This window comes from Lissotriton vulgaris, chromosome 2_1 (genome assembly GCF_964263255.1).
Source record: "Lissotriton vulgaris chromosome 2_1, aLisVul1.2, whole genome shotgun sequence".
Classification (NCBI taxonomy): Eukaryota; Metazoa; Chordata; class Amphibia; order Caudata; family Salamandridae; genus Lissotriton; species Lissotriton vulgaris.
In genome coordinates this window covers 550729481-550746832 of record NC_141687.1, presented here as the reverse complement: position 1 = coordinate 550746832, position 17352 = coordinate 550729481, and the positions used below count along the sequence as shown (strand labels likewise).

The 17352-nt window shown below is 43.5% G+C and overlaps 1 protein-coding gene across 1 annotated transcript in view; it reads right to left on the bottom strand.

The window, feature by feature from the left end:
• The window catches only part of UNC80 (unc-80 subunit of NALCN channel complex), a 2521865-nt gene that overhangs the window by 1517950 nt on the left and 986563 nt on the right, over positions 1-17352 (bottom strand). The window contains exon 25 of the mRNA XM_086955549.1: positions 12782-12915. Within this exon, the coding sequence (XP_086811675.1) occupies positions 12782-12915 (134 nt within the window). The remainder of the gene's footprint in view (positions 1-12781; positions 12916-17352) is intronic.

Here is a 17352-nt window from a genome sequence, read left to right as displayed (position 1 = left end):
AGGCCCCCGCCGACTCGTTCGTCGATTGTGGGACCGCCGGCAGTAGTGATGGTCTCATTGATAGGATCACCGACGCCATATCTAAAGACGCCGTTGACAGTGGCTTTGTCAATAGAATCTTCGTCTATGGTGACTACGATGAGGCTGACGTGGACAGCTGAATAGCTGTCGATGATATGGGAGCATTGATGGCAGCTGTCATTGACGTTATAGGCTCCGAAGGTCTCGACAACGAGATAGAAGTGCTGGTTCTCGTCGTTGGTGGTAGTGAATGTTGATGGAGATGGCATCGTTGACAAGGATTTTTGAGATGATTTATGTTTCCCTGTATTAGAAGAGTAGGTCTGAGGGCGTACTTTCTCCTTTTGAAAATGAGTAGCTGGTACTTATAAGGCTGGCTTTGAGGAGATTTTAGAGTGTTTCTCCTTTTTACGAAAGTCCATAGCCCTGGAGGTTTGTAAAAGTTTTATGATCCCTTCAGAAAGATCCTCATGGGACCTGGCTCTTTTGTGAGATCTATGAAGGGCTTTGCTATCCTCTTCAGAAGATGTCTTGTGTGACTTTGTTTTTGAAAGCCACGAGAGTAACCTCCCCTCTCTATCCCTCAAGGTTTTAGAGAAAAAAGTGTGACACAGTTTACACTGTTTTACCTCATACTGAGGATGGACACAGTAAATACAGTCCTTATGTTGGTTATCCACATGAACCCTTTTCTTCCCACAGTTCTTTCAGGGACGAAACAGGCCTTTTCCTTCAGACATGGTAGTAGAAATATAAAGCTGTAGTAGTTTGAAGAAATACTGAGCAGAGCTTAGGGAGACCCCATTCACACATGATGTGCAATGAAAATCTGAGGGATTCAACCTCTTTTGGGATTATTCTAGAAGGTGCTAGCTACTGATTGGATGTACATGAAGTTTGGTACTTTTTGAAAACTACTAAATTCATGGCCTAGTGCCATTATAGCCTGTAGTCATTTTGCATACTGCTTGACCATCTCGACGACAGGGAACGATTCAAGCATGTGAATCTATGAAAGAAACCCCAATACTAGATAACCAACTCCTCCAGTGGTGTCCCCTTGGTGAGGCTGTGTGGAAACTAGAAGGCCGACTGAAGACATCTATACTCGGTGACGAAGAAGAACGGTGGTTCATGTTTAAATGGAGGGAGGTGTACAGTCGGGAGCAGGACCTTGTGGCCACCAGAGGCTATTGCATGTTTGGCTAATGAAGGGCAGCAGGCCCTTCGGAAAAATGTGAACCACATCCGAAAGAAATGCTGTCCACCATGGGTCCCATATGGGCTACAAAGAAGATGCCCTCAGTAAAATAGTTTTAGACAGCACCAGGAGGAAAAGAGAAAGCCAAAACGTAAAAGATTGTAATGTGGTAAGACCCAATTGGAAATCTGTTACAGCAAAGCTGTATTCCTTTTATTTGGTTAAGACCAGAAGTAGCAGTACTGTGGCAGAACCGGCGTTTGTAAAATTTAACCAGAAACTGCAGCTAGCAGGACTTGAGTATAAATGATGCTTAAAGAGATGGAGTCGGCAGGACTGCAGCAAAACTAGATCTGGCATGTACTCAGGTGGCAGGACTGAAGCAGAAAATCCAAAAACAGGAGTAAGCCAGATTGATTTTGACATAATTGTGCATGATGAGAAACCCTTCATCTGCTGGTAGACCAGACAGCACCTCACTGGAGATAGATTGTCTTTAAGGTGGACTATCTAAATGAGTCTGTACATAGCGGTAATCTTGAAATGGTGTTTCAGTTTGGTGGTCATCTTTATTTGACAGTGTTTGAGTTAGAAGTCCACCTTGTAATGGTGTACCACTTAAGAGGATTAGCACTGACTCCTCCTCTCTGCAGCTGCTCCTATGCTGAACCATAATAGTGTTCTTCTCTAACATGATGCACAAAGGACCTGACCATACTGCAAATGGCAATTTCTAAGAAAGACAGAGTTATGTTAGCACAAATTCTTGGTCTAGTATAACTACATCCATGTTAAACTAGTTCTAATGGACACCAGATCTTAACTGGTTTTCTATTTCGAGCCACAAAAAAAAACACTGTCTGCGAATAATGTGGAACACTATAAGATGGCTGCCCAAGTGATCAAGGTGACAGACAGGGCATTTTTTCAGTTTACATGAATGTTCTAAATCTGTTTAGATGGTGCACATCTAAGACTCCACGATCACCAAGCAGACACACAGTGCGCGGATCTGGGGACTTGTCAACGATAATGTAGGTGTTATCTGTTTTTATTATGGAACACTTTGTAGACACTGAGCATTACCTGGAAAACTCACCTTCCTTATTTTGGATTTGTTTTTTCACATATTTTTGTAGGCTCACACATTGCCTAGTTGTATACTAGCACATTAAATCAAGCAAGACAGATGATTAAAAACAACTATATGAATGTATGTGTATGGCTCAGAGGTTAACTTAAGATTTCGAAACCATCATGAAATGCATGTTAATAAAATGTATTGTTTTTCATATTATAGCTGACGATCAGTAAATGGTAATTCAGTGATCAGTGGAGATTTGATAACATCGATTTTGACAATTATGGCACATGGTGCCTTCTATATGTGAGTGACCTCCATTTTTTATTTTTGCTAGAGTAACCATGGATATATTTACCAGGTTTTAGGGTGCTATCACGTGACACTCAGGGTATAAATGTGGATATGATGAGAAATGGATAAGCTCATGAATTTCTAATTCACAGGATGTCTATCCTTTTGCTCACATTAGTATTCTGTGGTTGATAATATAATATGTATGATACATTTTCACATAGAATTAATTGGTGATGGCATTTTCAGCTCGAGTGCCGTTTGACATGTTACACAGAGCTATATTAGGATAAAGAAGGAGGCATTAGCCATAATTTTCTGATGCACGAATGGATGAATTGATGTCCCAGTTGTAATCTTGGATATATTGTACTAGCAATTCCAATGTAAATAGTCTTGGCATGCCATTCTAAAATGCAGCGTTTAATTTAAATAGATGTTTAGAGTCGACTTCACTGTGCATCATCGATAAAAATTAAGAACACAAGTCATGTAAGGAGACCTTTGACGAACTTAAGGTTAGTTGTTATCCAACCTTGATCTTCCTGACATATTTATTTGGGGGACACCTTTAAATCACTAACTACATTCTCTGTACCCTTCTCCAAATACCTGATTGCACAGTTGAAATTTGTCTAATGCACAATACAATTTGTACTCAATAATTGTTAACTTGAGATCCACATCTGATACTCTATGTAACACAATGTCACAGACACACTGGGAATGAATAGATAGTGGATTTTCCATGAACAATTCATGAACAACTAGGTGATGGGTTGATTCCCAACTAGTTATCAATGACTTGTGCTAAAGTATTATTTTGGGATATGTTATCTAGCCCTGAAGAAGTCAAGGTGGCGAGGCCTGATGAAACGCATGCTGGCTAGAGGAGGTGTACTGAAGAAAGAGGTTCAAATAGTTGTGAAAGAAAGAAATAAATAACTCAAAAATGAATGATGCAGGCGTGGCCAGAAGCTGACAGGAATGGCCGCACACTAGCGCAGCTCCAGAGCCCTCGCCTGATATCCGTCCATAAACCCATATTAATCCCAGTTCAAAATTCTCGAACTGGTTGAACTAAGCCCCTGGGACATCACGCATAGCAGTTTGCCGATAAATAAACTCGACATCCCTGAAGACGCATATTGAAAGCCTGAACCTCCAACGAGAACGGAATACCCAAAATGGCGGCACCTCGAATCACTATCACCTGACAACGTACAGAATCTGGATAATATAGCTAGTCACCTGGAGCCCGAGACTGGTATACCAGCCAGAAGGTACCGGTGGAAGTATACCATCCATTACTGAGACTCGCTTAGTCAGCGGCACATGGAGATAGTTGTGAAGGCGTCTGCACTCTGCCACGAGTGGGCAACAATAACATCGAGGAGTAATCCATGGCTGGACTTCACTGATATTGGGGTCCGAGCATGAAATAAAGGTGCGGCACAAGACTTGTGTAAAGCCAGACATCAGACCTACGGTGCACAACTCAAAAATACCCCTTCTGTCATGGTGACGCCAAGTACAGGAATTGGACACAGCAAATTTGACTCCCCCCGCAGACAGGTGAACCTCGTTTGCCTTTGTGATCCTACTACAAGATACCACACAATGAAGTTGCTAAAGGGGGAAGGTATTCAAGCTTCGCCACCTAGGGTTAGGCCTCACCAACCTGTGGTACAAAACTCACAAATCACAACTAGGTAAACCCGACAGGCCACAAAGGGCATGTAGCCCCAAGGCGGTGGTGGGGACTACCACGTTTTATCAACAACTAACAAAACCACAGAACACGAACAGTACTTAACAAGATGGCAGGTGGCAGAGGAGGCAAGGCAGCAATTCACACAATACTCAACAAGTACACTTGGACCAGTACGTTTGGACCAGTAATGGGGAAGAACAAGACACTGCCATGGCAAACGCACAAGAGACGGCACAAACGCCTACTGGTCAGTCTGATCTCACATTACAAGTCATTATGGTGGCAATCAATAATGTCCGTACCTTTCTCGAGTCAAGATTAGACACAGTAAACATCTTAGTCTCTCATGTGAGAGCAGACCTAAAAAATATGGACACAAGAGTTAAGGAGGTCGAAGAAGCTACCAATGCACTATCCACCGATACATCTCATCTCAAGCAACAAGTGCAACAGCTTTTAGAGCGGAAAGACAGGATGGAGACGCAATTGGAAGACTACAAAGGCAGGGCACGCCAAAATAATGTGTGCATCCTTGGAGTGCCGGAACGCGCTGAGCGGCCAGCAACAGATCTCTTCTTCGAAGAGTTAGTTACCAAACAACTGTAAACCAAAGGTCCTCTCAAACTATTTTTCAATCGAACGAGCTCACCGAGTCCCCGGTGGTAGGCCAAGACCAGGGGCTCCTCCACGACCAATAGTTGCAAAAGTCTTTAATTTCTGTGATCGGGATGAGATTCTACAAGCGGCTCGTATTGCTCCCCCTCAAAACTCAAGAATAACACAATCTCCTACTTCCCAGACTTAACGATCACAGTACAAAAACAAAGACAAAGCTTTCTGGAAGTAAAAAAGACACTCAGAGACAGAGACATTAAATATGCAATGCTATTTCCAGCCAAGCTCCACATCGAGGCAGACATGTTTCTTACTCACGCCGTTGTTGACAAGTCGGGAACTCCACTAAAGAGGGGAGCTCGATGCTGAAGTGGAATTGAACCAAACAATCCCAAAACGTTCCCAACGACACACATCATGGATGTGCTGACGTGGAATCGAAAAGTTAAAGAGACTATGAAATCCTCCCTGTGTTGTTCGGAGCAATTCATGGGAAATGTATGCCCGAATCAGCACTCCCATATGCCTGGACCTTGTGAACCAGGCACAGCTGCGAACTTGACTCTTGCAAGCATTGCCTCCTTTCCTACATTGATCCAGGATGGATAACCACATGTCTTTCAAACAAACACTGGGAATTCTACCTAATGGCTGATGTCCAAACTGTTTTGCAATTATTGTTTTGAACTGGCAATGGGCGGGCGGGGGGTGGGCTAAGCAGAACCACGGGCACCTATCTCAGTTGGGGGGGGTTACTGGCACTCTGCATTGTTGGGGAGGTGGGTCGTTCAAAATCCATTGGCAGGGGGGTGACAGGGAGTAGCGGGGAATTTGTTTTAAATTCAGTCAGGTCACAGTACAGATCTCACAGATTTCATCTAAAACACTCACAGAATACAGACATTAACACCACAGACATGGGTCAGATCAAAGACACGCCAAAAGACAGTCCATGGAGCACAGGAAGGGTTCTCCCCGACAATGGGTCACCAGGGGTGGCATAAAATGGCTCACACAGACAACCCCTATATGCATAATAGCAGCAAATCTCACTGAAACCTCACTAAAAATCCTCACATTGAACCTAAACAGGCTCGGAGACAAGCTAAAAAGTGGGATAGTGCTACAATACCTCAAGCGACAAAGCCCAGATATAGCTTTATTACAGGAAACACACCTAGTGGGTAACAACTACAAAGCATTGAATAGATGGGAATACAACCACGCCGGCTGCAGAGGAACAGCATTTTAATCTGTAAGAATCTTGCATTAAGGCCACAACGAAAGTGGGCTGATCCACACGGTAGATTTGCTATTCTAGAAGCAAGCTGTGAGGGGAGGTCAGTTAACATCACACCAGCTATGTCCCCCCCGCACACCACGGGTCTGCCCTCGCAGACCTGGAAAGATCATTCTAGATCTGCCAACTGGATTGTTAATCATGGGACGAGACCTTGATATGAGATTAGATGACTGTTTCGATCGACAGTCATTGCGCACCTCAGCCCGAAACACTACAACCCTCTTAGACTTTCTCAGCGTTATGGGCCTAACGGATGTATGGCGCCATTTTAACCTGTACGCTTTCCAATTCACTTTCTTCTCTGGTGCCCATATTAGCCTCTTTCATATAGATTATATTCTGACACATTTTGCAGACATAGGCAACTACTGGAAACCATGCTTTCTTTCACATGGTGTGTCAGATTACTCCCCTGTGTGTGCCAGGTTCACCCTCAACATCGGCATAGACCCACTACCACACTTAATCTATGGCTTCCTAAAATACCCAATATAAAGGAAAACCTAGTACAACATACGGACTGCTATGCGTCTGACACCAAACTCGCCTATAAAAAGGACAAAAGACATTATCATTCTTGTTGTAAAACAGCTTGTGCTGAATATGTCTCCTCCACAATCTCCAATGCCCAGAACTGCTCTAGGATTTTGTTTAAGGTGGTCAAAGAACTATTGAGGTCAGAAAGTCAAACTACCCTCTTATCCTTAATGGATCGCAATGCGAGGACATTGCCAACATTCTGTACTGGATGGGGATAAGTAGGTTAACTCCACACAGCAAGCCAATACCCTTTCCCAAGCAGTTAATAACACGGGGCTTGTGAACTGCAAAAATACAGAATCCATCAATAAATTGGAAACTTGGTCTTTCTTGAACATGAACTCATTTAAGCTGCTCTTAGGTAGTCTTAAATCAGGCTCTCCATGTGATCTACTTCCCATCTCCGTGCTGAAGCAGCTTGAGCTGCCTTCACTTATGTTAATTATGGAGCTCCTTATTGCCTCCTTACAAGAAGGGACAGTCCCGCCGGAGTGGAAGCATGCTAAGGTTCTTCCACTTTTTAAGAAGGCTGATCTCTCCCAGTTATCCAATTTTCAGCCTATTTCTCTACTTCAGTCTTTTCCAAAATTTTGGAAAACCACATTAACTTGCAGTTGTCTCATTTTGTTGAAGCTCAAAACATCTTGCACCCCTCCCAATCTGGGGTTAGAGCAGGTTTCTCTATCGAAACAACTCATCTAGGGGTTACTGAAATGTTGCAGCACCGTTTGGACATTGGGGACACTGTGGCCCTCATCTTACTTGATTTGAGTGCCGCTTTCAACACTGTGTCTCATACCGTGTTACTGAAAGCTTTGCAATCTTTGGCCATTGATGGCAGGGCACTCAAATGGCTTAATTCCTTTCTGGCTAACCGTACATTTCAAGTCTACTCTTCTATGGCCAGCTCCAAAACCCATTCATCTTCATACGGTGTACCCCAAGACTCGGTCCTGAGTCCTCTATGGTTCAATGTCTACGTTAGACCTCTGGCGGCGATTGCGGAAGAGGCAGGACAGTCCCTATTTTCCTACGCAGATGACACCCAGATAATTTTCTCTCTCTCCGCAGAGAGGGAATTTGAGCCATCTGCTCTCCAGTCCGGGCTGAGGAAAATTGCAATTAACGGTGGAAAAACAGAAGTACTTATTTTGGGGAAAAAGGAAGATCTCTGGGATCCCCAGCACTGGCCTTTGGAAATGGGCACTGTACCCCAGCCCACCCATCAAGTCTGCAACCTAGGCTTCATAATTGATGATCAGCATTCAATGAAACAACAAGTCGTTAAGGTGACCTCAACTTCATTTATCATGTTCAAATGGCTAAAGAAAATTCTTTGGATGTTCCCCTGCTCCACCCAGAGAACCGTAGTCCAGGCTCTTGTCACTTCTAGGCAGGACTGTGGCAACATCCTGTACATAGGTGTAAATAAAGATGAGATAAGAAAATTGCAGGTGGTTCAGATGTAGCCTCTAGACTGCTCTACTATGTTTCCAGGGCAGCCTCTATCTCAGGCTTTCTTTGTGATCTTCATTGGCTCAAGGTTGAGAATCGTATTAAATTCAAGGCCTTGAGCTAGATGTTTAAGATCAAAACTGGCTTTGCCACTCAATATCTACAAACCGTAGTTTGCTCCTACATGCCATTTCACACTCTCCGCTCCACTACTCAGACAAGATTTTCGGTTCCTAGAATCAGACTGTAGGGGATGGACAGCCGATCCTTTGCTTATTTACTCCTTGTGAAATTCTCTTTCCATGCCATTCCGCAATGAAACATTCTATGGGAACTTTCGCAAATGTCTGAAAACTTGGCTGTTTAATCAATAACCCTCTGTTTTGTCTCTTGTTCCCTTCAGGCTGGCGCCAGGAAACCCTTTGGGGTAGCTGTGCGCCTCATAAAATTAATTAACATAACATAACCACTACTAGACAGAAAACACAGGTTCGGTAGAATCCACGCAAACGCTATGGGAGGCCTTCAAAATAGTGCTTAAAGGCTAAGCATTAGCAAGCAAGGTGAGGCAATTCAGGAAACAGGGAAAGGGTGGAACAGCTCGAGAACGAGCTCCAGAAAAGTGACGAAGAATATATGCAGACTCCAATTGAAGCTAATAAACACAAATTAAATATCATAAAACTCAATTACAAAGCCTAAGTGACAAAGATGGCCAAAGCTAAGTATACAGTAGTTCAGCATAAACTATACGAGCTAGGGGATAGGGCGGGTGAGCTTCTGGGCTGGCTGGAAAAAAAGGGAGCAAGCTGCACGTTGGGTCCCCTAGATACACTATAACGGCACTGGCATTATTACAGACCCACAAAAGATTGCAGAGGCCTCTGCCGACTATTTCGAGGGGTTATGCACTCCAGCAGTCACCACCACATCAAAAGACTCATGGTAACTACTTGCAGACATTTTTTTATTAACCCTGTCCCCCGAAGACCGAAACTCGCTTGAAGGATACATCACTGAGGAGGAAATCCGCTCAGCAATTAGCTGTATACAATCCGGAAAGGCAATGGAGCCTAATGGTCTCCCAAACTAATTCCTTAAACTAACAGCATCTCAGGTCGTACCATATTTACGAGACATGTATCTTGAAAGTAACAAAAAGGGGACCTTACCCGACGACCAGAGACTGGCCTCCATAGTAGTCATACATAATAAGGAGAAACTAGCAGAAAATTGTTGCTCCTATCGACCGATTTCTGTAATAAATGTCAAGGACAAAATCTTTGCCAAAATACCGGTCTCCCGACTTGCCCCCATTGTCACCAAAATAGTACAGGCGGCCCAATCCGGATTTATGCCCAGCTGCAACATGGCTTTAAACATCTGTTGATTGCACAACATCCTGGGTAGGAAACATGTAATAGCAGAAGATGCGGTAATACTCTCTCTAGATGCCAAAATGGCATTCAACACAATTGAACGGCCATATCTCTTCAAGGTTCTGCTCTAAATTGGCTTTGGCCCGAAGTTCATCAAGTGGGTTAAGCTCCTTTACACAGACCTTAAAGGTCAAGTTAAAGTAAACAACCGCACATCGGGGACGTTATCGCTGAAGAGGGTCACTAGGCAGGGATGCTCCCTATCACCACAGATTTTTTCCCTGAGGCTTGAACCACTTGCAACCTGGGTTAGAGGTGATAGATTGCTGAGGGGGCTGAAATCTGCTAAGGAACAAGAGGACAGAAAATCCTTATATGCCTTATATGACATTTTGTTATACCTCGTGTCAACAGCAAAATCATTAAACAGAATCCTTCACATTTTCATAAACTTTGGTAAATACTCAGGCTATACTATCAATTTGTCCAATTCAGTGAGCTTCACACTCTACGGGCCTCACCCAAATCTGCCACCGAACTGCGCTGCTACAATTGTGGTTGAGGGCTTCCGATATCTCGGTGCCTTTATAACCCCAGACCCAGATCTTTTTTTACACCAAAAACCTTGAGACTCCCCTATACAGATTGAAAAACGACGTGCAGCACTAGAGGAAAATGCCTCTCATCATTACTGGGACGTGCAGCCCTTTTTAAAATGCTGGCACTACCGATTTGTTCTATACATACCACAACACAGCCCCAAAACGGTTACCGAGTCATACTTCAAAAGTATAGACAGTGAAATTAGGACATTGTTATGGGACGGCAAAACACCCTGCATTGTCTCACAAAACTTAGCTAGAAGTTGGTATGACGGTGGTATTGCACTTCCCAACATCCAACTTTACTATTGGGCGACATAGCTGGTGGTTTTCACCAACTGGGTGTACCACCCCCAGACAGAACCTGCATACTAGTTGGATAGATACCAAATGGGGAAGGAAGGATACAACGGGGCCCTATGCTCAAACCCCAAAAAAGGCAGATATATATCAGCCCTACCACCCTCACCATCAACATCTGGAATCAGGCCAGTAAAAAACTTGGCTGGCAGAGTATAAGAACCCAAGCCACGCCACTGTGGTCAACCCTGCGATTTGGGGCATTAGGTGCACAGCCGGGATTTGACAAATGGGACACGATTGGAATCTCCACCTTTGGTGACTTATGGAAAAAAGGGAAAATTCTACAGCCCTCAGAATTACAAAAAGAATACGATCTAGACCAGAGTATTTCAATACATGCAAATCCGCCATGCTCTGATTACAACCATCCCTACACAGGGTGAGATATCTGAGACATCTCTGCTAGAAGACAGACTAATATCTGAACCCATGAATAAAAAAGCCATATCTGTGAAATACAAAAACTTTGCAACAACCTACCGGATCCACTCCAACGACTTCGAGAAAAATGGCAAGTAGAGCTTGGGCCACTTGAGGACAAGGAGTGGGAAACCGTGTTAATGTCCCCCCGGGAGGCTGTAATCCCACTCAAATTCCGCCTCATTCAGCTCGTTCAGCATTAGAACATGGGGCTACCCTTACTAAAGACGGGTGTAGAGAAGTACCAAGTTCCCTCAGACACTGCAGGGAAGAGGCCACATTCTATCATGTGCTGTGGAGTTGTCCTAAGATAACACCACTCTGAGGAAAAGCCACACGACATTGCCAAAAAAGCAATTGGTAAGGATATCCAATTAACACCTAAGTTGGGACTCCTCAATATATGGGACGCCACAGATCTCACCACAGCAGAACAACAATGGGTCTCTTTAGGGTTCACAATGCTCAAGCGTAGTATCGCGATGCCTTGGGCGGCTGGAGAAGTACCGACCTTGAAGGGATGGGAAAAAGATATGGATAAACGTATGATTGCTGAAAAGGAAGTGTTTAAAAACAGAGGATGTCCAATAAAATGGGATAAAAAGTGGGGTAAATGGAATCTATACGGAGGAGAGATCTGCATCCCCCCATCAATTGAAACAGTGATTAGTGCGGGTGAACCTGAGAATATGCACCCCAGAATTCCCAACAGAACAGTGTTTCTTGCCCTAGATGTATAGCATGTTGTCTTTATAACGAATTACTTTATTGGTAACGAATGACATTATTGACCTGTACTGTTTACTACGAAAACCAATAAAAATAAAAATAAATGATGCAGTTGAACCACTGTTTCTTTTCTTAGAGCGCTCACAATATCTGCGTTCTTTACACTGGAAATGACCTTTAGCTGAGCAGCAGTGGGTACTATAGGAGCCACACGTTATGCCTAACAGTCATGTCCCGGGTCTTAATGAATGATTTTCAGGATGCGCTATTAGGGAAAGGATGTGGCCTTTACTACAAGCGTGGGTGTGTAGGCTCACATTAGTTACTCGTCTCGTGTAGGCAAAACAGGCAAAAAAAACATAACCCTGAAATACAAATGATCCCAGCCAGTTTCTTCTACAGGTTGCATGTTTTAGTCTTTGCAATGTTCTATACCTTAAAAACACAGAAGTAGCAAATGTAGGAACAAAAAGCATCTTTAGAAAATATAAATATAACCTTTAATGCTGGAATTATATTGTGTATGATCTAGTGCAGTGGTAAGAACTGCCGTACAATTACACAATATTCATTCATTTCCAAATGGTGTGCGGTAATTTCATGGGGGAAGTTGAGTCAAAGAACAAATATGCTGGCTTTATTACATTGTTGCGTGGCTGTTTTGACTTCATTCTAACTGCGTTGATTTTTTAGGGCATATTCTGGTACTTGGAGACGAGGCTAGAAGATGTTTATGAATAAACTCAACTTTTCTTAACGAGATAACCTCTTTGTAGCACCTGTTTTGTCAAATGACCGAGTTTCCTGCTAATCATTTGAAATATTTGGGAGTTTGAACTTGGAACTAAAATTGAATACACTTTTCGATATACCTGACTCACCTGAAAATATCTGACAAAGGCATCAGGCAGTAATGATCTAAACAGGTATAAATAAGAGTTTTGACTTCTGATGTAAAGAAACCATTATGTGCATACAACGAAATCATGATGTGGTTACCACATGGGAAGGTGATCGTACAGACAGTCTGAAAAAGGCTTAGAAAAGAAATCGCTGGTACTCACCACCAGAGGCTCTGTCCGGGGTCTGGGCATGCAGGGAAACGTCTCTCTTAAGAAGGTGGTGATCTCTAGAAGTAGCTGGCACGCTGCCATCTTCAATGCAAATGGGCATCCACATTTTGTGGGGTTCACAGTGCCTGGCAAATCACATTTCCATGAGGAAGAACGCACTCTCAGGGCCAATAATACATGTCATCACGTATTAGCAAAAATCACAACTATATTACATTTAAAGAAAAGGCATGGTGAGTGCCAATGCACAACAAAGTGTGTCAGAGGCCATGGAGCCAACATACAAATGTTTGTACACTTGCTGCATCAGTAAAATTGTAACAATGTAAATAGAAAGCATCCTGTACATTGATTTTGACAAAAAATAAAGTGTTTTTTATTAACATAGACGTCATAAATAAAAAAAAAAGCGTACTTACTTGAAACACCATTTATCTCGTATTGCTATCTTTTCAAACTCACATGCTTTTAATAGTACCCTATTATCCTGAACAGAATCCTCTGCGCATTTGACTATTTTTAGAACCTTATTACGGTAGTACCTCGTTTGCATACTGAATTATATTGTATTATCTCAACAAGAGTACTATCTATATATGTATTGCTCAATGTCGTTTGAAGCTACTTAAGAGAGGTTCTGAGCCTCTTCAGAAAGCACTCAAAAACTGGTAGTAATAATAATAATAATAATCTTTATTGCATGATTAATTAAAATCTTTGCAATTCGGCAGTGAAAACAAGAAAAAGCAAAGTACATAAATAAAAATAAAAATAAAAACATTTCGAAAAGTTAAAAAGTGAGAGAAAAACCCTGCGGGAAGTACAGTACTATACATTAGGAAAAAAGGACTTTCACGATCGATTGTGACTTTGATTATCAAAGGAAAATAGTCTTGAGAGGAGAAGCCATTCACGGTACGACAAATTTAATTACTAACTGCTGAGTTTAGGGCCGTGTTGACTAATTTCATAAAGCGCACTAGCCTGCATGCTAGTTGGATGTTTTCTCCCTTAAAGCTCATCAACAGAGCTTGTCTACGGGTTCGCACACGTCTCTGATTCCAAGGCTGTGTTAGTAAGCTCTTTCGGATACTATCTAGAGCTTTGCAACTACACAGCAGATGCAAAACGTCGTCCTTAGCATTGTCACAAAGCCTACACTTGGGGTTGCAGTCCAGGCGCTTCCAGGGGGCAAGATGTGGCTGAGATGGTATTACCCCCATCCTCAACCGCAAAAAGTCTTCCTTCGCCTTCCTTGAAAAGCCGGTGCTAAGGTATGGCTGTGGTGAGGCGCTGGTGTAGCCTTGAATCACAAACCACCCATGAGACCTCTTGGTTAGTGCTGTTTTGTCCTCCTCCAAGGAAATTATTTTCACACATTTATTGACCAGACGCTTAAAGCACTTGTCTGTGCAACTCGAGTCCCAAAGATCTCTTAGCGCAAGGGAGTTTATGGCTGCTTGGAGGTAAACCATTGCAGGGGAGTCCTTGTTTGTTTCCAATTCTTTCCAAAGATGGGCATTCAGAGAGTCTGCTTCCGCATTCTTTACTTTGTGCCAGCATTTTGCATATGCACCTTTACGTGCGATTTGCTGCTTTTGTAGGCCAAACTCAAGCCTTAGCTGTGCTGGCGAAGTGTATGGAGGAAGCGCAAATAATATTCGCAATGTTTTACTGACCACGTTGTCTAAGATGGTCTCATCCTTCCCTCTCATACATTCACTGCCATATGTAATTGACGGCAGCAATTTCGCACGAAATATGTCAAGTAAGGGGATTAAATTTGGGCCCGCTATTTTATTTTTGATGTTTTTTAATGTTATGGGTAACTGGTAGGGATTGCACCTCAAGAGTCTACTTTGGAGTCTAAGCATGCTGAGTAGAGTGTTGGATAGTGGGCGGTTTGTATGTATGAAAGACATCAATGCTAGGGAATCGTGGTTGGAAGGAAAGTAACATTTTCTTCTCCAACATGAGATCATTCATAACTTATATATGTATATAATCAGATTACTGACCAGTGTTAACCCAGGAAGGTGGGACACGAAGCTTGTCGCTGCAAAAAAACCTTCCAATGAAACTGTGCCCTTGCTTTTCAGTGACCGTCAATCTTACATCACTGAAGTCATACAGATTTAAGCGCCAGTCAAAGAACACGGGTAGTAAATGAGCCACACATTCAGCAGGACAGCGGTCAGGGTGTGCTATGTAGCAGGTGGAGCATTTTGAAGCACACTGTTGCAAATATATTACTAAAGTACTGTGCGGTAGCACACTGTCATTTACAGACAGCACATTTTCCATTAAAATGGGTACCACATTTGTACAGATATGTTGTCTTACAGATACAAGTATAAAGGTCTCAAACGATAGATCAAGTGTTTCAGCAATTATTTATCAATAGCACATCACCGAGAAATATTTCTTGATTTGTTTTGGTCCTATTAAAACCTTTGTATCCATTACACATCAGATTTACAAAACAAATCGCTTCATTTGGGCTCTCTTAAGGCCTGCTATATTTTGAAATATCTGTAGTTCATTCAAAAGTATTTTAATTTTGTTAACACTCCAGACAAAGTTGGCATAGTTCATAATTCACGTTACAACATCCTAAACAACTGCAGTCAGAGAAAGAAAAGTGAACACCAACCTCCATGCTAAAAAACATAAGGAGCAATTTGTAAGAGGACATAGCTGCTTCTTTACAAACCCCTTGCGCCGCTGGTGCGTCACTTTTTCCCGTATTGCAAGTGATGCACCTGTGGCACAAGGGTCTTGTAAATAAGCCCTAAAATTTAAAGGCATCTTTATTGGTTATTCACCTCCAGCACCAAACTCAAAGCTACTTCAAGTGCCTATCCTCTCTGCAGGGGTGCTCAAACATCCCCTACACCTTCCCACCTGACCTGCTGAAGGCCATGGACTGAGGCCAACTGCTGTTCATGAAAGGAACTTTGGATCCAGTGGCCGTCAATGGTCTGGTACATTGGTGCAAGCAACCTGTGAGACTACTTTCGGCTCCGTACAGAGCCCATAGGTGAAATCGCTGGAATGGAGGCTTACAAAAGCCAGGCCTCCTACTCCTAAATCCTTCCTCTCCGATGCTAGATCACCCTGTACGAGCTAGGAACACTGCTCCCTCATCCATGGGGATCTTAAAATCCAGTGCCAGCCTTCACTACTGGATTGCAGGAGCGGTGCCTGCAGCCTTCGCACAGCCAAGTCTGACCTGCTCTGAATGGTGCCCATTGTGCTTTGGCTTAGGTCCATTTATTCCTGTTCATGTGGGGGATCGCCTTTCGGATAGGGGGGCACTGTAGGTTCAGGCAAATCAGGTCAAGTTACTGCAAGGCATTCCTTGGCTTCACACAAGATCCTCAGCTCCATATCTATAGCCCTCCAATGGTGTCTTCACCAACAAAGGGCATTTTTTCTAAGAGCTTCATACCTGTCTCAGCCTTTAAGGTCCACTTTAGGGGAAAAAGAGCTGGCCACTCGGCACAATTTGCACATTAAATATTCAGGCCCAGCGCTGGCACTAAAAAACAATAAATTGAACAAGCTAAACCCATTAGATACTGGTACTGTTTGATATTCGGAGATACTTACAGAGACTACTTGCTCATCCTTTCTGATTTAACTTCTTTGCCCGGACTACTGAATCAACAGTTGGCTGAGTACACAGCAAATTATGTTGGAAACATATGAAACAACATACAATCCAGTGCAGGTATAGTCGGACTGCTTTACACCATTCGAAATCACAATTGGCCAGTCATTGCGACAGGGTAGGGTCCTCATCTTCGACAGCTGACCCAGTCAACATATCTCACCAGTCTCTTATGTTATCCAACAATTTATTGCACTCATGCGTATCTCTTGAGTTACCACTTCAGTCACCACACATTTCTCACGTCTTTCTTCAACAGAGGGACCTCTCAGCAAACAGTAAGGCAGAATCTGTAATTTCAGACCAACTGTTCCCTGACTGTGCACATGGTGAGAGCCCAACAAGCAATGTTTAATCTTGTGTCAGGTGATGGAGCCCCCGTGCCCCTCGGCAGACCAACTCTATGGACCCTGTCCATACGAATTTCATGGAGGTCATCCTCTCCTAGGATCTGCAGGAAGAGGGCCTCTACATAGCCCCGTAGGTCTCCAGCTTCATCGTCCCAGGGTACGGCTCGGATGCGGATGTTGTTCTGGCGGGACCTGTTCTTCAAGTCCTCCGCGTGGGCCTGGAGGTCCAGATTCTGCTCCGTGAGCCGGAGTACATCCTGTTGGAGTTGGTGCACTTCGCCAGCCAGCCCCAAATCATGATCCTCCAGTGTGGCTACTCGCTCCCCAATGCCATCTACATCCCTCCTCACCTCACGGAGATCTGATACGAGCTGGGAGCGGAGTTCGGAGATGTCCTCTTCTATGGCAGAGAAAAGTTCCAACATGAAGGCCTTAGTGGCGGGCGCCTCATCGTCCTTTTGTCTTGGCGAGGCGCTGGGACCTCGCAATGCCGTCTGCTGGGCTCCCCTCGGCGGGGCATCCTTGCCTGGCTTTTCCTT